This window comes from Panthera onca, chromosome D4 (genome assembly GCF_046562875.1).
Source record: "Panthera onca isolate mPanOnc1 chromosome D4, mPanOnc1 haplotype 2, whole genome shotgun sequence".
NCBI lineage: Eukaryota > Metazoa > Chordata > Mammalia > Carnivora > Felidae > Panthera > Panthera onca.
The window spans coordinates 85,349,535-85,372,554 of record NC_138351.1 but is presented as its reverse complement, the minus strand read 5'-3'; the positions used below and the strand labels follow the sequence as shown (position 1 = coordinate 85,372,554).

General features: G+C 37.4%; 1 protein-coding gene across 4 annotated transcripts in view; it reads right to left on the bottom strand.

Annotated features, from left to right (window-relative positions):
* Nucleotides 1-23,020, bottom strand: part of PBX3 (PBX homeobox 3) — a 220,004-nt gene that overhangs the window by 16,402 nt on the left and 180,582 nt on the right. For all 4 annotated transcript variants that reach the window (XM_060608661.3, XM_060608665.3, XM_060608662.3 and 1 more), the window contains exon 5: nucleotides 20,127-20,262. In XM_060608661.3, the coding sequence (XP_060464644.1) occupies nucleotides 20,127-20,262 (136 nt within the window). The remainder of the gene's footprint in view (nucleotides 1-20,126; nucleotides 20,263-23,020) is intronic.

Here is a 23,020-nt window from a genome sequence, read left to right as displayed (position 1 = left end):
TATATTCTACCTTGTCAGTGCAAAGTATTCTGGCTCCTTTATGGTTCAAATGTGGTTGAGCCCAAAAATCCAAACCATTTTTTTTTTCTTTTTAGAAAGTAAGTTCCAAATTCCTAACAACGGACTTGAAAACCAACTTTTGAAACACAACCTACTTCTGATGGGAGAAGTGAACAAATAGAAATTCAGTTTCCAGAGGATTTGAAATAATTTAAAACAGACTCACTTGTCAAGTACTGTATTTTTTTTTTTTTATTTGAGGCTGTGAAAAATTTTTATTGCCATAATGTACTGACACCCTTACAGTTTGGCTTTGCCCTTTCTACTCTATGCATGATAGACTGATAACTGCTCATGACATTCACAAAGAGGCTCATGTGCAAAAGTATATAAAACGTCAGCCTCGCGGCCACAGTACACAGAGAACAGATGACACCGTTCATCTCCCTAAAACATGTGCTGCAGGGTGGCTCTAAATTACCACGGAAGATGTTTCAGTTAAAGATTTTTTTTTCTTTAAAATTACTTCTCTCATTAAAAAAATAAAAATCAAAATGTGTTAGGTGTACAACTGAATAGATTCTATGGAAAGCCTGACAGATTTTGAAGCACTGACATCACGAGGGCAGAAGTCCCTCTTGCCAGCTGCACTTAAAGGTAGGGCCATCTACCAGGCAACACATCAGCATCCCAGATCAAAAGTCAAGAGCACTTCTTAAACAATAATGAACCAGACTTTTTGTCCGGGTAAGTCTCATGTAACAGAAAACATCAAAATTTATTTATTGAGTGTCCTATGTAAAGAAGCCCTACAGTTAAGTCTTTTATTTCATGGAAACCCTTATTTATTCATTTATTTGACCACCACTCCCTACTAAATACACACCCTAGTTTCCCTTTCTTTCTAAAGATCTAGATTATTCACTGGATTTATTGAAAATGGTAATACCTATCCTCAAAAACCTTTCAACATACCTAATTAGTTCTCACTGACAATGAATCACACGCATTTTTAGAATAAAGAATACACCAAGGATAGGTCTAGTCAGAGACTAAGAATTTAGACACAACCCTACTCACCCTGGCTCCTCTTTGGCTGTCTCCTTTGTGGAGCCTATGAAAACCTAGGGGCTGAAGGCTGCTAGCACATTACTAGCTCGCCAAAGGCTGGACTTTCTTCTGGAACCTTGACAAGGCTTTGTATGCACCACATATCGAGTAGGAAAACTCTGGTTGAATGGGTGGCAAATTGGCATTTATTGAGCACTCGTGATATACCAAGCCCTGTACTAGGCATTCTACATATAGGATCTCACTTAGCCCTCAAACCTCTGAAGAGATTATTACCATCTTAAATTTACAGTTCAAACAACGGAGACTTCAGGTTAGATAATTTGCTCATGGTCACAGCACTACTTAATAGTGGGGGAGTGGAATATGAGTGGCTTTTCTGCACCTTTCTACACGGAATGTACAGTCGGTTGGGAGTTAGAATGCCAATTTCTCAAACACAGTGGACATGAAAGGACGGTACCACTTCTCAAATAGAACAGAAATAACGAAACTTAGCTTTGGTAAAGAATCTGGTGTACCTATAGGGCAATGGTCTAAATATCAAACTTTAGAAAGTCAAGAAGGAGAAAACAAAACAAAACAAAACAAAACTAGTCACACTACTTTAAAACTTTTCTCCCTTGATCTTTGATCCAGTCACCTGATAAGATCCCAGTGGGGGTGACCCAATTAGTTCTTTTACCCTCTTCTATTCAAGTCACAAGTCCAGGCTGTTGGCTGACTCTGCCAATAATTCTACCTTTTGGCTCATTACTGGCCAGATCATTCCACACACATAGCAAGAGTGCCTGGCAGACACTGTGTTCCCCCAAAGCAGTCCCTGACCATCACCTTTGACCTCCCAAATCCAGGCTTACCCTCACTGTCATTCGGTTCAGGACCGTATGTCCTCTTGTAATAACAACAGGTGTAACATTCATACAGGGCTTCTTAAGTGCCAAACCCTATTCTAACCACACAATATATATTAACTCATTAAATCTGCGTAACAATCCAATGAGGCAAGTTCTATTATTTCCCCTATTTTATGTATATGAAAACTGAGGCACAAAGAATTTTGAAAGAAAGAAAAAAAAGAAAGGAAGGAAGGAAGGAAGGAAGGAAGGGAAGGAGGGAGGAAGATAGATTTTAGTTCAGGTCATGATCCCAGGGTAGTGGGATCGAGCCCTGTGTCAGGCTCCACTCTGATCATGAAGCCTGCTCAAAGATTCTTTCTCTCTCTCCCCCTCTGCTCCTCTTCCCTGCTAGCACATGCTTTCTTTTACTCTCTCTCTAAAATAAAGAAGACAGAAGGAAGGAAGGAAGGAAGGAAGGAAGGAAGGAAGGAAGGAAGGGAGAAAGGAAGGAAGGAAAGAAGGAAGGAAGGAAGGAAGGAAGGAAGGAAGGAAGGAAGGAAGAAAAAAGGTAGTACATACAGTTGGTTCAGAATGAATATCTGAAAAGAACACGTATGTTAAGAAACATTACAAAGAATGTCTAAGGCACGTTAATTGCCTTTGGGGAGTAGGACTAAGAGTTTGAGGGAGAAGGGAGACTTTTGAAAGAAACAACTTTTGGGTTTGTTGAGCTCTACTTATGGTTTTTAAGAATTTTTATTAATTTCTGCACTTATCTTCACTATTTCCTTCCTTCCACTTTTTTGGTTTAATTTAGTGTCTTTTAATACCTTGAGATAGATCCTTAACTCACTGATTTTCAGCCTCCCCACTTTATATACATACATAAAACATACACATCTTATATATAATTAATATATATAATTATATATTATAAATAATATATACAAGTATACATTAAATAATATTATATATATAATACCTATGCTATATATAAAAAACATATACCTAAAGCTATACATTTCCTTTTAAGCATGGGTTTAGCCATATCCCATGAATTTTGAAAGGAGTATTTTCATTATCATCCAGTTAAAATATTTTGCAATTTTCACTGTGGTCTCATTAGCCCATGAGAATATTAAGAAACATATTGCCTTAGTTTCAAACATGAGAATTTCTAGTTATATTTTTGTTATTGAGTTATAGTTTAATTCCACTGTACTCAGAAAACAAACTCTGTTTTCAATTATTTAAAATTTATTGAGAGGTGCTTGATGGCCCAGAATACATTAACTTTCAAAATGTTCTGCAAGAGCTTAAAAAGAACACGTATTCTGTAGTATCAGGTTGTTTGCTAATCACGGTGTTCAAATCTTCCGTATCTGTGCTACTCAAGGTGCGGGTCTAGAACCATCGGCATGAGCAGCATTTGGGAGCTGCAAATTATCAGGCCCCATTATAGACTTCAAATTAGAACTGCCAGGAATAAGGCCCAGGTATCTGTATTCCAACAAGCTCTCCAGATTGTAACAGAAAAATCTACAATGATTATGGATTTATCTACTTTTCTTTGAAATTTTTAAAGTTTTTGCTCTATGTTTTTTGAGTTTCTGCTATTTGGTACACACAAATACAGAACTTTTGGGTCAATATTATTTAGTGCCTCTCTTTATCCCTAGTAAAACTTTTTGCCTTAATGTGTTCTTTATCTGATATTAACAAAGAAACACCAATTTTCTTTTGGTTATAATGTTTACATGTTATATCTGTCCCCATACTGTTATTTTCATTCTATGTCCTTATGTTTTAGATGTGTCTCTTAAAGAATACATATAATTAGGTTTCATTTTTATGTCTTACCTGACAATATTTGCCTATTAGAGTACTCAGCTCATTTGAACTTAATGGAATTACTGGTATATTTGGGAATAAACCTATCATCTTACTAAGTGCTTCCTATTTGTCCCACTTAGGACACTTCCCCCCACCTCCCACCCTTCTTGCTTCTTTTAGATTGCTTCTTTTCTTTCCTCTTCCCTTTCTTTCTTTCTTAGAGAGAGAGAGAGAGAGAGAGAGAGAGAGAGAGAGGCAGAGGGGGAGGGGGAGACTCTTAATCAGGCTCTCTCTGGAGCATGGAGCCTGATGCTCAATCTCACAACATGAGATCATGACCTGAGATGAAGTCAAGAGTTGGACACTTAACCAACTGAGCCACCCAAGCACCCCTAGATTACTTGTTTTAAAAAATTATTCCATGTTTCCTTCTTTATAAGTTTGGAAGTTATATATTCTTTAAGTATTCTTTAAGTGAGTATCCTAGAGATTACACATTCATGACTATCAAAGTCTAACTGATACTTTTACAGTAAGTGGTACCTTTATTACCTTTTACGCAAGAGTATTAGAACACTTATCCTCCTCTCATTAAATTATGAGGCATTACTGTTGTATATTTTAATTCCATGCATATTATAAGCTAAAAGGACATTATTATAATTATTTTAAACAATCAATATTCATTTAGATTCACACACACATTTTTACCCTTTGCTTTTCTGCTACTTCCTGCATCTCCCACCCACTATCTGGTATCTTTTTTACTTCTTCATGAAGAGTATTTTTTGTACTTCCTTTTGTGAGAAAATGGTACAGATTCTCTCAAAAAAATTTTTTTTTTACTGAAAACGTCTTTATTTCAACTCCATGATGAAAGGACACTTTTGGCAGATACAGAATTCTAGACTGACATTTAATTTAGTTTATCTAAAGGTATCATTCCACTGTATTACAGCTCTATTCTTTTAGTTAAAAAATTAGTTGTTAGTCCAATTGCTCCTTCTGTGAAGGCAATCTTATTCTTCCCTCTGGCTGCTTTTGTTTTGATTGTGTTAAGTGTGGATTCCTATTAATTCATTCTGTTTGGGGACTATAGTTTTTCAGAATCTAGGGTTTGGAATCTTCCATCAGTGTTAGAAAGTTATCAGCCTTTACTTTTTAAATATTGCTTCTGACCCACTCTTATATTTGCTTCTGGGGCACCAATTACGTTTATGTTAGACTTCTTACTGTATCTTACTTTCTCCCCTTCTGATTTTCTATCCTATGGTCTCTCCAGTCTTTAGTATGGTTATTTTCTCATGACACATCTTCCCATTCACTAATTCTCTCTTCAACTATGTCTAATCTGTGTTTAAATCCATATACTGAATTCTTAATTTTGGTTACTGTATTTTTGGATCTAAAATTTCCATTTGAACTTTTTTATGGTTTCCAGTTCTCTGACAACATTCTTTATTTGCTTTTTATTTCCTCACATATATTAGGCATAGTTATTTCACAGCCCATACTGGATTCTTTTCTACATTTCTATGGGTCTGTTTCTGTTGTCTGTTGGTTATAGTACATGATGCCATGTCTTCTTGTATGTCTGTTTTTCTGATTGTGTGCCCAATGGTGTATTTGCTTTGTTTACAGAAACAGGTTGAAGCCTAGAATGATGGTATCTTTCTCTACAAAAAAATTATATTTGCTTTATCCAGGCACCCACAAGTACTAGCAATCCAATCTCAAGGACCAAGGTATTTTGAAGAATTAGAGTCTCTGTGAGTGTCTATGTACTTCCCAATGCACCCTTGCTAGAGTGCAGCCCTAGCAATCAAGGGAAATAAGGTAGCCTCCCCTGATAGGTCCTAGCCACCTGGATACCAGTTCCCTACAAAGTTGTCAAAAGTACTGCTTAACCCCTCAGCCTCTTACTCTCTCAGAACTGACAAATGACCCAAGGAAAAGTCATTTCCCCTGGCCTTATTTTCTTTTTATCTACAAGTTCCCTGGACAACATCATCCATTCCCAGGGCCTCAACTATGAACTTCAGTGGATGACTCCCAAGCTACATCTTTAACCTTGACCTTTCTCATAGATTATACTTCCAAACTGAACATTTCCCAACTGAGATACTGATGGCAATGCAAACCTGGCACAAACCTTTAATCTCCCCTCCATCAAACAAGCATTTCCTCATGTGTTTCCTGTATCAGATAATAATATCACATCTTCAATTAATTAGGCTAAAAACCTCAGCTATCTTCTAATACTCTTTCCTCCTCACATTCATATCCAACTGTTTACATAATCTCCAAAACAGAAGTTCTACCTCCAAAATGCTTTACAAATCCCTCCCTGTTTTCTACTTTCAGTGGCCTTATTTGAATCCTTACCACCTCTTTCCTGGAGTATACCAACAATCTCCTATATAGTCACTCTCATTCTAGTAGGGTTTCCTACCAGTACTTGCAGGTGCCTGGACAAAGCAAATATAATTTTTTTGTAGAGAAAGATACCATCATTCTAGGCTTCAAGCTGTTTCTATAAACAAAGCAAATACACCACTGGGCACACAATTAGAGAAAAACAGACATACAAGAAGACATGGCAACATGTACTAGAATAGAGTGTTGAATGAGACTTCAGTCCAGTCAACATGAAATTCACCATCAGGGGAAAAGCATTAAACAATTCATTACTTACTGCTCAGTTTGGCATCACATATACTAAAACTGGAACAATTTGTGATCTGGGGATCACAAAATTTGTGACTGGCTGGCTCAGTCAGTGAAGCATGTGACTCTTGAACTCAAGGTCATGAGTTTGAGCCCCACATTGGGTGTAGAGTTTATTTTGAAGACAAAACAAAATAATTCATTATGTAATTATAATTGTGATAAGTGCCATCAAGGAAAAGTGTAAGAAGCTATGAGAATATACAATGGAGGATATGAACTGTGGATACATGGAAAGCTTTCTTAAAGAACTGACATTTGAAGTGAGCTTTCAAATTAATAAGACTGGTAATTAATAAGATGTTTATGCATTTTTGTAGGGAAGACAGGGTTATTAGGCCATTCCAGATAGCACAAACGGCATAATAATTATTATTATTATATCTTCTCCTTACTCTATGATAGGCACTCTGATAGGTGCTTTACCTATATTATCTCACTGAAACTCCTATAACCTGATGAAGTACATGCTGTTTTAATCCAAAATATACCGATGAGGAAATGAGGCACAGTGAGGTTGAATGACTTGCCCAAAGGTCACAGAACTAATAAGTTGGGGAACCTTCCTAATCCTCTTAGTAGAAAGTAAACTCATCCTTCTACCATATTCCAAAATGGCACCCATATGCCCCTGTGCACTCCCCCAGGTAACTTTTGTATCCTGGCATTAACATGTTTGTCTGTCTCCCCCAAGAAATCTGACATTTCTGAGGGAGAAGACCTCTAATTCACCTTTGTTTGCCACAGTGCCAAGCACAATGCCTATAATAGGCACTCAGGACCTGTTGAGTGCATTTGGAAAATAGCTAGAAAATCCAGACAAATCCTTTTAGCTGGATCAAATTAACTTCTTTACATTGTTTGTAGTTTCTACTCTCAAAATCCGTATTCATTTTAGAAAAGTAATATGCTTCCTACATGGCTGAGAGGAGTCAGGAAAGGAGAAGAGAAGCCAAAACACAAGGACAAAGGAAGCCCAAGGGCATCTCTGGAGAGTGCCAGATATCCTGGGTGGGAATATCACAGAGTCAGCATAAGTGAGAAGCCAGCAGGCTTGAACCTGGAGCCTGTTCTGATCTGGTGCCTTTGTTCTTTGGGCTACACTGTGGATCTTCTGTTCACTCCTCCCTCTGTACTCTCTGCACTGTTCTGGGCCCCAAGAGGCTGACCTACATACCCTCAGGTTTCTGGTCAAAGCAAGTCACTGGTGGGAGATGCGAAAAGGGGAGGAAAGTAACGTCAGAGCAATTGCTGCCCTGACTCCCTCCATGTAAAAACGGCTTTACTTAAGGTTTTAGTTACTATCTTTGCAAATACAGCTTCTATGTCTCTGGTGGGTTCTTATAATCCTTCTTTTATCTCTCCAGGGCGAGGGTAGTAACAGAACCAACCATTACTAGCATTACCTTTTGTGGTTTCCCTACACTCTGCCCACACTTCTGTGAATAGTCGCTTTTCAACTCTCCTCGAATTACTCTAATTTGAGTGTGCCATCTGTTTTCTGCTGGGACCCTGACTGATATATTGGCCTACTGGTCTGACAAGCCTCAGAGAAGCAAGGCAATGGAAAGGTGAGATGCAATGATGAGGGACAGGCATGAGGAGAGACTGCCAGGAATACTCAAAGGGAAGAAATAGGCAAAAGAAGGTGAAGGGGATGAAAACTGGATTCTGAAATATGGCTTCTTCTAGGTATAGGAAAACTCGAAAACCACTACATCTAAGCTGGAAATAGTCTCTATTCTTAGTTTGGGCATTATATCAAACTCGTAGGAAGAGATTTCCTCAAAAAAAGTCAGTTCAAAATAAATATAATACCTGCCATCGCTGGAGCAAACTTTAGGTACCACGCTAATCACGGTACTGATTGTTAGCAGAGAAGAAAACAACAACAAATCAGAGGCTTCTGTTTTCTTTAAATCTTGCAGATATATGCTTTATCTGTACTCAGTGTTACAGCATCCTCAAAGCTCCCATCTCTTTACAACCTGCTCCTTTGTTCTTTGCACACTGTCTAATGACGTCTATCTCCACTAGGACACACAAGCAGAACCTTTTATAGAACAGAGGGTCTGTAGCCTTCTTTTAAGACAGAGTGAAAGAACCACTTTAACAAAATAGCTGCCTCTTTCCTTCACCTTGTCTCTAGTTCGTCAATCCAGTCCTGCCTTCTGTCTACTTGCCAAAGCAACCGAACAGGCCTTTATAGATAGCTGAAAAAGATACTGTAATCTGATAGTCATCTTTTTTTTCCCCTGCTCTAATTATTATTTTAGCGGGCTTCTTCTTATTTTAATAGATTTTTTTTAATAAGGAAATCTTACTTACAAATTTTAATTAGCTTACTGAATATTCACTGCTTTGGAATAAGTCGTTTAATGAGTAAGGAGACCTCAGGCTACTAACTAGCCTGGAGTGTCTAAAGTAGCTTAGGGGGAAATGACGCAGCCCGAGTGATAAAAGCCAAGGCCTGTGCCTCACAAACCAGGATTCTGCAGCTGGGGCCTCAGAGATAGAGGAATCACACTGCCTCTTGCAGGAAAAAAAGGTAAAAATCCAGTTTCTTGTTTTTTATTAAAAACCTCTGAGTAAGAACCTCCAGCTCTCCCACTCATAAAGTCTTGTGACTCTTTGTCAAATCACTTAACCTCTCTGAACATCAGTCTCCTCATCTGTAAGGGTTAGATAATAATTTTTTCCACACTAGACTGTTGTAAAAGTGGGTCCTGTGCACCACTTTAAAAGCTCTAAAATACGTGAGTTGAATGAATGAATGAATGAATCTTAATGTTGCCAATTAACCTCTCTACTATTTCAGGTACTCATCTGTTAAAAAAAAAAAAAAAAAAATCAATCCTTTCTTTACAGTACATTTCAATTACAGTAGCAATGAAGAAGAAGTGAACATTTTTCATTCTAAAAACACCTAGCAGAGAAAGTAGGGCCAGAGTTATTTAAACTCAAAATTGGAATCAGGAGAACAATGGAGTTTTTTGTGACTTGCTAATTTGAATAATCAATGCAAGTTAGCACTATTTCAAAAAGTAAAAGCATATTAATATCTGCTTCACTAATTAAGTATATGTGACAATTTAAGTATGATTCTCAATGCTTATGACATTTGAAATCATTCCTTCTTTTGTGAATTTTCAGGGTGTTATGTAAAAAAAAAAGGGGGGGGGGGGAAATCTCCAGCTTACTTAACCAAACCAAGCCTTAAGAAATCAGAGAGGGGTAGAGGGGTGCCTGGGTGGCTCAGTCGGTTAAGCATCAGACTCTTGGTTTTGGCTCAGGTCATGATCTCATGGTTCGTGGGTTTGAGCCGCACATTGGGCTCGATGCTGACAGAGCAGGGTCTTCTTGGGATTCATTCTCTCTCTGCTCCTCTCCTGTTCTCCCTGTTTCCCTCAGAATAAATAAATACAATTTTTAAAAAAAGACATCAGAATTTCAAATTCTGAGCTCAACCTGCAATTCTACATTAAGGATATTTATATTTACAATATATCACCAGAAATTAATGTTAGACTAACATAAACTAAATTTTTCACTTACCAGTGCCTATTTATACATTATAGTATAGAATGAACTTAAAAAGCTGTAAGATATATTAACTTTATATGTCCAAAACCAAACTCCTGATCTGCCCTTCCACCAAAAAATCTGTTCCTCCTAAATCCTTCCCCATCACACTTAAAGGAAAACTGCACCTTTCTGCTGCTCAAGCCAAAAATGTTTGAGACCTCCTTGACTCTTTCTCTGACATCCTACATTTCATCTATCAGTAAACCCTCTTGGCTGTACCTTCACAATTATCTGGGATCCAGCCACTTTTCATCACCTTTACTACAAGCATCCTGATCCAAGCCACCGTCATCTTCTCCCTGGATTATTGCGATGACACCCTAACTGGTGACTGCTTGTCCTTGCCTCCTTCACTCTATTATCAATACAGCTGCCATGGTGATCCTGTTAAAACTTAAGTCAGATCATGTCACTCCCCAGCTTTCCACTTCACTCAGAGGAAAAGTCCTCCGTTACCATGGTGTCTAAGGCCCCCACACCATTTGGATCTCACAATCTCTCTGACTTGTCTCTGACGCCTCCTCCCACTTGTTCAGGCAATTTTCCCCTCAGGCCCTTTGCACCTACTGTTCCCTCTGCCTGGAATGTTCTTTGCCTATTAGCCACATGGGTTGTTCATTCTCTCCTTCAATCTTTACCAAAAGATACTCTCTCAGGAGGGGTTTTCTTTACCACCTTATTAAAAATTGCACACTTCACTCCCTGTTCTCTTTCCCTCCTTTATTTGTCTTATCCATACCACCTATCACTGTATTCTAATTTATCATCTCATTTACTTATGTTATCTGTTTGTATTCTCCCAGGAAAATGTAAGCTCAATGAAGGCAGGTTTGCTGTTGATGTGAAAGTAAACTTTTTAGTCAAGTGAAATATATATAAACCAACACAAGGTGTATATATACATCATAAGTAGAGAGCTTGATGCATTTTCAAAAAGTGAAGACACCCATGAAAACATTGTTTAGATACAGAAACATCTCCCTTCCCAATCACTGTTCTCCTAAGGGTAACCACTTTTATCCTGACTTTATTTTTTATTTTTTAGAAAGAGAGAGAGAGAGAGAGAGAGAGAGAGAGAGAGAGAGTACGAGCCAGGGAGAGGGGCAGTAGGAGAGAGTCCCAAGCAGGCTACATGCTCAGTACAAAGCCTGACATGGGGCTCGATCCCATGACCCTGGGATCATGACCCGAGCTGAAATCAAGAGTCGGACGCTCAACCAACTGAGCCACCCAGATGCCCCTATCCTGAATTAACACTAAGATCAAGTTTGTTTTTGAACTTTTTTTAAAAGTAGCCTCCATGCCCAACGTGGGGCTTGAACTTATGACCCTGAGATCAAGAGTTACATGCTATACCAAATCAGCCAGTCACGTGCCTGTTTTTGAACGTTTTAATAAATGGAATCATATACCAAGTGCCTGACTTCTTTCACTTAGCATTATATAGGTATACATAGTTAAGTTCATACATTCTCACTGCTATAAAATATTCTAAATATACAAAAGTATGCCACATTTATTTACCCATTTTCCTACTGATGGACATTTCCATTGTTTCTAGTTTGGCTAATGGGAATACTGTTGCTAAGAATATTCTTTTACATATCTTTGGTGAACATATGTACGTACTTCTGTCAGGTAGGGCAGGCGGTTTTGTCTGTTAAGTTCACAGACATCTCTTCCATTCCCAGTATAGTATCTGGTACATAATAGGTATTCCAATTGATTTCTTTGTTAGCAAATGAATGGAAATACTTTTAAATATTCTGTTATTTGGATAAAATAATTCACATAAAACTTCCTTCATCTATCTATCTATATATACATATATAGATAGATACATACATATAATATATATACATATCTATATATGTGTATATATATAGATACATACATACAATATATATACATATCTATATATGTATATATATGTACATATCTATATATGTATACATAGACATATCTATATATGTATACATATACATATATACATATGTATATAGATATGTACATACATATCTATATATGTATATATATGTACATATCTATATATGTATATATATTATATGTATGTATCTATCTATCTATATATATATGTTTATAAAGCATAAAAATTATAATCATTTAAAATTTTTATCTTTGAAGTATAGTTGGCATAAAACATTATATTAGTTTCAGGTATACAACACAATGATTCAACAATTCTATACATTACTCAACACTCACCACCCTACATTATTACAAAATTATTCACTCTCTTCTTTTTGCTGAACTTTTCACCTCTGTGACTTCTTATTTTATTACTGGAGGTATGTACACCTTTTAATCCTTTTCACCTATTTTTCCCATCCCCCATCTTCCTCTTTTCTGGCAACCACCAGTTTGTTCTCTGTGCTTAGAAGTTGTTTCCGGCACAAAAAACCATAAAATACCTAGGAATAAATCTAACCAAAGAGGTGAAAAATCTATATGCTGAAAACTATAGAAAGCTTATGAAAGAAACTGAAGACACAAAAGAATGGAAAAAGATTCCCTGCTCCTGGATAGGAAGAACAAATATTGTTAAAATGTCAATGCTACCCAAAGCAATCCACATATTCAATGCAATCCCTATCAAAGTTACACCAGCATTCTTCACAGAGTTAGAACAAATAATCCTAAAATTTGTATGGAACCAGAAATGACCCCAAATAGCCAAAGTGATCTTGAAAAAGAAAATCAAAGCAGGAGGCATTACAATCCCAGACTTCAAGCTATACTACAAAGCTGTAATCATCAAGACAGTATGGTACTGCCACAAGAACACACACTCAGATCAATGGAACAGAATAGAGAACCCAGAAATGGACCCACAAACGTATGGGCAACTAATCTTTGACAAAGCAGGAAAGAAGATCCGATGGAATAAAGACAGTCTCTTCAGCAAGTGGTGCTGGGAAAACTGGACAGCGACATGCAGAAGAATAAACCTGGACCACTTTCTTACACCATACACAAAAATAAACTCAAAATGGATGAAAGACCTCAATGTAAGACAGGAAGCCATCAAAATCCTTGAGGAGAAAGCAGGCAAAAACCTCTTTGATCTTGGCTGCAGCAACTTCTTGCTCACCATGTCTCCAGAGGCAAGGGAAACAAAAGCAAAAATGAACTCCTGGGACCTCATCAAAATAAAAAGCTTCTGCACAGCCAACGAAACAATCAGCAAAACTAAAAGGCAACCGACAGAATGGGAGAAGATATTTGCAAACGACATATCAGATAAAGGGTTAGTATCCAAAATCTATAAAGAACTTATCAAACTCAACACCCAAAAAACAAATAATTCAGTGAAGAAATGGGCAAAAGACATGAATAGACACTTCTCCAAAGAAGACATCCAGATGGCCAACTGACACATGAAAAAATGCTCAACATCACTTGTCATCAGGGAAATAGAAATCAAAACCACAATGAAATACCACCTTACACCTGTCAGAATGGCTAACATTAACACGTCAGGCAACAACAGATGTTGGCGAGGGTGCGGAGAAAGAGGATCTCTTTTACATTGTTGGTGGGAATGCAAGCTGGTGCAGCCACTCTGGAAAACAGTATGGAGGTTCCTCAAAAAACTAAAAATAGAACTACCCTATGACCCAGCAATTGCACTACTAGGCATTTATCCACGGGATACAGGTGTGCTGTTTCTAAGGGACACATGCACCCCCATGTTTATAGCAGCACTATCGACAATAGCCAAAGGATGGAAAGAGCCCAATGTCCATCAATGGATGAATGGATAAAGAAGATGTGGTTTATATATACAATGGAGTATTACTTGGCAATCAAAAAGAATGAAATCTTGCCATTTGCAACTATATGGATGGAACTGGAGGGTATTATGCTAAGTGACAATGGAGTATTACTTGGCAATCAAAAAGAATGAAATCTTGCCATTTGCAACTATATGGACGGAACTGGAGGGTATTATGCTAAGTGAAATTAGTCAGAGAAAGACAAAAATCATATGATTTCACTCATATGAGGACTTTAAGAGACAAAACAGTTGAACATAAGGGAAGGGAAACAAAAATAATATAAAAACAGGGAGGGGGACAAAACAGAAGAGACTCATAAATATGGAGAACAAACTGAGGGTTACTGAAGGGGTTGTGGGAGGGGGGATGGGCGAAATGGGTAAGGGGCATTAAGGAATCTACTCCTGAAATCATTGTTGCACTATATGCTAACTAATTTGGATGTAAATTTTAAAAAATAAAAAATTAAATTAAAACAAAAAAGAAATTTTTTTTTTTTTTACTTTTTCATTTGTTTTATTTTTTAGATTCCAAGATGTACACATTAAATGTGCATACATTTTTTTTGTATGCTAATAATACTTCAACAAAAACATTAAAAAAATTTTAAAGCATAAAAATTAATTCCTGTAAATCTTCCACTCAACTTAAATAAACATACAACAATACCACTAAAACTCTGAATATTCTTTTCTAATCCTATTCCACTTAACTAAGGTTTTTTTTATCATTCCCTTTACTTTCTGTATATTTAATCATATATGTATGTACTCTAAACAATATGCTGTTTGCTTGGTTTTGAACTTTATATATATATACTCTGCAATGTGCCTTTTTCACTCACTATTATGTTTCTAAGATGCACTCACATTGGATATATGTCATTGTACATTATTCTTTTTCACTGCTATATAGTAATCTGTTGTGGGATTATACCACAATAGATTTATCCATTTCCCCACTCAATGGACACTTGTCTTATTTCAAGTTTTTTGCCATTTCAAACAATGTTATTACAAATGCTCTTACATATTCGCAACTACGAGGATGGAACTAGAGGGTATTATGCTAAGTGAAATTAGTCAGAGAAAGACAAGTATCATATGACTTCATTCATATGAGGGCTTTAAGATACAAAGCAGATGAACATAAGAGAAGGGAAGCAAAAATAATATAAAAACATGGAGGGGGACAAAAACATAAGAGACTCTTAAATATGGAGAACAAACTGAGGGTTACTGGAGGGGTTGTGGGAGGGAAGATGGGCTAAATGGGTAAGAGGCATTAAGGAATCTACTCCTGAAATCACTGTTGCACTATATGCTAACTAACTTGGATGCAAATTAAAAAAATAAATTAAAAAAAAAAAAGGAAAGGGTAAAAAAAAAAAAAAAACCCAAAAAACAAATGCTCTTACATATGCTTCCTGATATACATACACAAGAAGTTTTCTAGAACAATTTCACTAAGAGGTGAAATTAAGTATTGATTGAATGGTATATGTATATTTAAATTTATAAGATAATGCCATAAGGTTTTCAAGGTGGCTATACCAATTTACATTCCTACTAAGAATATTTAAGAGTATCTGCTATTATATATTTTTGTCAACAATGTCCAGACTTGGTATGGTCAAATTTAGGATTTTTTGCCCCAATCCAGGAAATGTAAAATGTTATTTCACTGAAGGTTTTAAATCACATTTTCCTGATTACAAAAAAGGATCTTCTCATATAATGGACTATTTATATTCTTTCTGCGGAGTCCTTGTTTTTGTCTATTTTTCAAATATGTTCTTTGTCTTTTTCTTATTAATTTATAGGAATTCCTTATGTATTTTAGATTTTAATCTGACTTATACACTTACAAATATCTTCTTGTAGTCTGTGGGCTGTCTTCACATTTTATTTATTTATTTTCTTTCGTTATTTTTTAAATGTTTATTTATTTTTGAGAGAGAGAGACAGAGTTTGAGCAGAGGAGAGGCAGAGAGGGAGACACAAATCTGAAGCAGGCTCCAGGCTCTGAGCTGTCAGCACAGAGTCCAAAGCGAGGCTCAAACTCACGAACTGTGAGATTATGACCTGAGCCAAAGTCGGACACTTAACTGACTGAGCCACCCAGGTGCCCCTGTCTTCACATTTTAAAAAACATTTTATTTGAAATAATTTCAAGCCTGCAAAAAAGGCCACAAAAACAAAAATAGTATAAAGAACATCTGTGTATGCCTTTTAGTCATATTCACCTGTTATTAAACATTTTGCCCCATTTGTTTTATCATTTGTGTTCACTCACGCATGTGCACTTTGTGTTATACACGTTTATGTGTGTTTATATATGTGTGTGTATAAACACACATACACATTTTTTCCTGAACTATTTGAAGGTAAATTATATATATCATGGCTCTTTCTCCCTATGTAAGTAAGTCAGTGTATTCCCTAAGACTAGAGATACTCGCTTATACAACAATAGAACAATTACATTTTGTAATTTACTGAAATAATTTTAACCCAATAACATTCTCTATGGCATTTCCTCCCCTTCAGTACAAGATCCAGTCTAGGGTCAGGAATTGCATTTACCTGTCATGTCTCTATCCTCTCTTAGTGTGAACCATTTCCATGGGCTTTCTTTGACATTTTTAAAGAATACTACTCCCACCCCCTTTTTTCCCTAACAGAACACTCTTCATTTTGTTTGTCTGATGTTTTCTAGTGATTAGATTCAGACTACATTCTTGGATGAAATACTATACACAATGTCCACTGTCTCTCTTTGGTGATGTTGATTCTAATCACCTGATCTGGGTTTTGTTCCATTTCTCCAGTCTATAATTGCTTTTTTTTTTTTTTTTGAAACCCTTACAACTAATAAAGGGCCTATGGAGAGACACTTTAAGACCATTTTCTTCATCAAAATTTCCCCCCCAGATTTAATATCTATTGATGATTCCTGCCCGATCCAGTCTTTACTAAAATGGTTGTATCATGTTGATGTTTCACAGTCTTTGATAAACATTTTACCACAAAACTTACCAATCTTTTCCTTTGTTGCTTAAACATTTTATGTCCTTTATTTTTATTTTTTTTTAACGTTTATTTATTATCGAGAGACAGAGAGACACAGAGCGTGAGCAGGGGAGGGGTAGAGAGAGGGGGAAGCACAGAATCCGAAGCAGGCTCCAGGCTCTGAGCTGTCAGCACAGAGCCCGACGCGGGGCCCGAACTCACAAACTGCAAGATCATGACCTGAGCTAAAGTCGGTCGCTCAACCAACTGAGCCACCCAGCCGCCCCTTTTATGTCCTTTTTAAGAATTTTTTTACTATCCTCAAAGTCCTAAAGATATATCCTTACATTTTCTTCTGAAAGTTCCTTATTCTTTCTTTTTAAAATTTTTTTAACATTTTTATTTATTTTTGAGAGACACAGCATGAGCCAGGGAGGGGCAGAGAGAGAGGGAGACACAGAATCCGAAGCAGGCTCCAGGCTCTGAGCTGTCAGCACAGGGCCCGATGCAGGGCTTGAACCCACAAACTGTGAGATCATGACGTGAGCAGAAGTCGGATGCTCAACAGACTGAGCCACCCAGGTGCTCCTTATTTTTAATTATTCCTGATTCTTAATTATTATTTTAAGCAATATTTAAGTAATCCAGAATAAATCAGTTTCATATATTAAGCAGTATTTTAAGTAATCCAGAATAAATCAGTTTCATATACTCTATGAAAGTCAGGCAAAAATAGTGTTGTTATAGTTGCCTGTTTTCAGTGGGTTTCAATTTTTTTAAGTTAGTTTTGTGTGTGAACAATTTCTGGATTCTAAATTTAATCATATTTTAGCATGGGGCGCCTGGGTGGCTCAGTCGGTTGAGCGTCGGACTTCAGCTCAGGTCATGATCTCAAGGTTTGTGAGTTCAAGCCCCACGTCGGGCTCTGTGCTGACAGCTCGGAGCCTGAAGCCTGCTTCGGATTCTGTGTCTCCCTCTCTTTGCCCCTCCCCTGCTTGCGCTCTGTCTCTCTCTCAAAAATAAATAAAGATTAAAAAAATTTCTTTTAAATTATATTTTAGTATGATGTGTATTTTAAACAATGTTTGGTCTCTTTAGAAAGTGGTTAACCTCTCAGGTCTGGAATATTCTCTGCTTTTGTTTCTAAACAACTTAAACAGGGCACTCATAAGGCTAGTAACTGACATCTAATACTTAAAATGATAACATCATTGTTCCTACTTCAGAGATGTGTAGGTGGCGACTTGTTGAGGGGAAATTAACTTCTTTAGGTAGGAAAAAGGTAAATGGGGGGGGGGGGGATTGTCACAATTTAATGCTTACACTGATCCCTGAAATTCTGCATCTGAAAGGCCGAACTAGGAGAAAAACAGAAAAAGCAGCCAGTCTGCTTTGTAGACAGACCAATCTTAAGTCTCTGTTATTTCCATGTCTCAAGCAATTACTAAAAAATTTCCAAAACCTAGCTGTTCTTCTATCAGAAAACAAGTGAAATGAATATAGTAGAAATTAAAAAGTTAGTAATGTGCTCCTAGCCTATGTTAGAAGTAGAGCAAAACCTCCCCAGTTCGGAGCAGAGTCAGAAGGAAACTTTTCTCTCGCTTAATACACAGCGTGTATTAAGCGACTGTATTAAGCAGGTCCTACGCGACACAGAAAATGCTAGCATCACACTAATGAAAAGCCAGGATTGTATCGGCTTTCAAAAAATGTATATAATCTGTGTTACTGTCCAGTGCTAACTATGGTAGAGAGGGAAACAAGAAAAAAAGAAGCAGAAGCATGAAAACACCTTAACTGAAATTGGACCTACAGACATCTGCATTCTAGAGTCAGAAAGCTGCTGTGAGAGGCGGAAAACCAGACTTGGCGTCATCCACTGGTGTTTAGCATGAGTCTGATCCTCTCACTAATGTTCAGGGAAAATGCACACACCAGAAAAACACCCGCTTAATTTCATCTTCTCTGTCTGACCCAGCATATTATACTGTTCCTTAATAGTTCAAGTGGCAGTGAGTACTACACAACCCAGACAGGAATGTTTTAGAGATGTCCTCATAAGTTGGTAACTCAAATCAATTATAGGCCATTTCAAACTCAGCAAGACGAATCAGGACAAACACTATTCCGTAAGAGAATGACAATAACTCTTAAATGATAGCTTAATTATGAATCTATGATTGTTCTAGAGGTTCTGTGAAAAGTAATGCCAAAACAGAAGCTGGAAATCATCTCAAGCCCAGACTTTAATCCCTTAAATAACAATGACTTAAAATACTGATATAAAACTTTCACTGGAATCTGAAGGGGATCTCTAATATCTTGGACTTCAGATGTACAGCAGGAATATTAACTTAGAAACTACCTTAAAATGCTTGTGTCCTAGAAACACCAAAATTTCTGCCAAGGGTCAGCTTTTCCTTAAGTTCCATTGCAACAGCTGGTTGGTAATTACTACATTTCCGTGCTATAAAGAAATGCTATTCTGATGTCCGTGTATAAACAACAGTATGAGTACTAAAATAAAATTATATTTTAGAGTTAATGCCAGTAAAACATACTTATTTGTTTAAGGAGGTACAGTTGTTTATTTATTTGTCTCCAGTCCTCAATCAAATACCAGTCTATCTGCCTCAAACTAAATGTATTTTTGTTAGATGATGACAGCTAATTTCAGGGCCACAATTTATTACAAATAAACATTAAAAACAAAACAAAGACGGGTATAAACCTAATTCTTCTGTTTAATGAATAACAAGGAAGCAAAGAAATCCTTGGGAACCAAATATCATAGCAGGGTCACCAAGAAAAGACTTAGCGAATTCCTCAAAGCTTTCACCAAAGAGTTATATTAAGTTTCCTTTCGGCAACAAATAAATTGGTTTCTCACTGGTAGAAGCTTAGGTCAGTCATCTAAATCAGGGAAAGCAGGACTGTATGCCATTTACTGAAGAGTCACTTAAGTATAAACCGTGTCTCTCCCCATGGCATGTTTATGTCCTCTCTATAGAAGATTTACACTGGGGTGGTGGCTGATTATCTTGATTCCTCACCACTTAGATTAAAAAAACGAAAAAACAAAAAAACCAACACATCACCGAAGCTTTAAAAGCTTGCATAAAAACACGGAAATATCTCTATTTTCTTTTTATCTTCTTTCACACTGGAACACGTGCATCTGAAATTCGGTGATACCGGGAAGAAAGAATAGGGTTCCTAGATTCATAGGGAAGCGAGACAGACCCTTGGAGCCCTCTCACCTGTGACACTGTGATGCTGCATTTCTTGGCCAGCTCCTCTTTGGCTTCTTCACTGGGGTAGGGGTTACTGAGGTGTGAGTAAAAATATTCATTCAAGATTTCGGTGGCCTGTTTACTGAAGTTACGCCTTTTTCGTCTATGACAAGAAGCAAAAGAGAATTACAGTTATAATCGGTCTTAACCAAGGAGGGATATATTGATTAGGATCATACAAAAAAATTAGATTTCTATGTTTTAATCACACCAATATTGCAATTACGCTCTTGGCATCCTCCAAAGCACCGTCCAACTCGTGTTAAGATGTAGGATCACTAAAAATACAAGAATGTGAAGCACAATTATCTCTATTCTTTAAATTATGCAACAAGGATCTAATGTGTTATAGGTCCTCAGGGAAGATCCAGTTGAAACAAAGCAGGTAAGGTCTACCAGAGAGCTTAAAGGAGATCGGAGGGTTCAGGGAGAGAGTAGAAAGTTAGGGGGAAGAAAGCCATTAAACATGTATCATGGAAATGATTACAAATTATGAATTATCACAAATTATGAAGGAAAAGTATAAGGGATAATGAAAGCGTCTAAGAGGGAAATCTAACATAGATTACAGAGTCCGGAGAGGTTTCCTTGAAGGAGTGACATTTAACCTGAGACCTGGAAAATGTGTAGGAGTTAGTCAAAGAGTAGATGGGAAGAGGAACGAGCAGAGAAAGTGGTCTTGAAACAGAAACAAACTTGGGAATTCCAAAGGGGTAGAGGAGACTGAAACACAGTAAAACTCAGGGAATGTGTGAGTTGAGTATGGAAGGATGGGCAGGTGCCAGGTTATATAGGCTTTGTGGACCCCCTAAGAATTTTTGCATTTTATTTTAAGTGCAACAGAAAGGTATTAAAGGCTTTAAGTTTTATGGGTTTTTTTTTTTAAGTTTTTATTTTTATTTATTTTGAGAGCAAGTGGGGGAGGGGTAGAGAAAGAGAGGGAGAGAGAGAGAATCCCAAGCAGGCTCTGTGCTATTAACACTAAGTGGGGCTTGAGCCAACAGACTGTGAGATCATCACCTGAGCGGAAATCAAGAGTCAGACACTTAACCAACTAAGCCATCCAGGTGCCCTGGCTTTAAGTTTTATGTTTTAAAAACATTATTCTGATTGCAGAGAATAGTTGGAGGAGGGCATGAAAGGAAATGTAGCTATTTAACTGACTGAGCCACCTAGGCACCCAGAAAATGTAGATATTCAAGGGAACATGTGCAATGATCAAATTGAAGGATGATGAGAACTTGGCATAGGGTGAGAGTAATGGAAGTAAAAAAGATTCAAGATCTATCTGAAAGGTAAAAGCAGCAGGACTTGGTGATGGATTGGATGGGGGCAGCGGGTGGAGAAGACAGAGAAGGAAGGTAAAGAAAAAAAATACATTAAGGATTTCTAGATTTTTCTACTCAAGCAACTGCCTGGATTAAGGCATGATTTGCTCACAAGGGAAAGAGGAGGGGAGGAATTTTTTTTTTGCTGTTTTTACTGGGAAGGTGGTGACAGAAGATCAAATATTTATTAACAATTTATTCCAAATAGCAAAAATGTTATTTATATTTGGGTCTTGTTATTATGATTTTAAAGAATTCCAGCCTGAAAATTAGCATTTGTCAGACTTCATTTTAAGTTAGATCCTCCAGGGGCACCTAGGTGGCTCAGTTGGTTAAGCATCTGACTTCGGCTCGGATCATGATCTCACGATTCGTGGGTTTGAGCCCTGCGTTGGGCTCTGTGCTGACAGCTCAGAGCCTGGAGTCTGCTTAGATTCTGTGTCTCCCTCTCTCTCTGCCCTCCCCCACTCATGCTCTATCTCTCTCTGTCTCTTAAAAATGAATAAATGTTAAAAACAAAATTTTAATTAGATCCTACAGCGGAGTGCCTGGGTGGCTCAGTTGGTTACGTGTCTGACTTTGGCTCAGGTCATGATTTCATGGTTCGTGGGTTCGAGCCCTACATCGGACTCCGTGCTGACAGCACAGAGCCTGGAGCCTGCTTCAGATTCTGTGTGTGTGTCTCTCTCTCCAAAGTAAATAGACATTAAAGAAATCTTTTTAAATAAATTAGATCCTCCAGTAACTAGAAAATACTTTCTCCAAATAATTTTCTTAACACTGTCTTCCAAATAATCATAATGATCTTCTCACTGGTGCTATCCTATACTCAGGAAAGAGTCAGTAGGCAGTTGTAAAATGTGTAGACCCTATGAGATTCTCCTAGTTAAAATGATGTCACTAACATGGCAGGTTAAGTATGTGATCTATGTCTCCACATTAAGGGAGAGTCAAGGGAGGAAGAAATCTAGGCCTGATCAAAACATCTCAGGTTATGAGTCCTGAAATTTCCTAATTTCAATATATTTTGGAAGCTTAAACCGTTGGTCGTTTCCTGAAGGATGAAGAAGAGATTCAAGATCTATTTAGCGATTAAAAGGATGTGATGATGAATTAAAAGGGGGAGGTGGTGAGGAAAGACAGAGAAGGGAAGGAAGGGAAGGGAGAGAAATACTCTCAGAACAGCAGGTGGGACTTTTGCAACAGCCATGCATTCCTTTGACATGGGGGCACTTTGAAGAGGCACCTTCTGCCAGTAGGTGTGGGGGTGAGTAGGGTGGAAAAGGTCTAGAACAGATCTTGAAACTGTCAAATCTATAGATGATTATCTGGCTCACAGATCATATTTGTTGAGACCATACAATAATGACCTACTCATGAAAATCTAAGTTTCTGGCTTCTTATGAAAATTTGGAAGATCGGTCACATGGGCCCCACCTTCTCAGAAGCCAGCCACAGGCTTATTCTAAGTGATGGCTGTGCCCTCAGATAGGCACTCATCTGTTCTAATCCTCACTGTCCCTCATCCAGCCA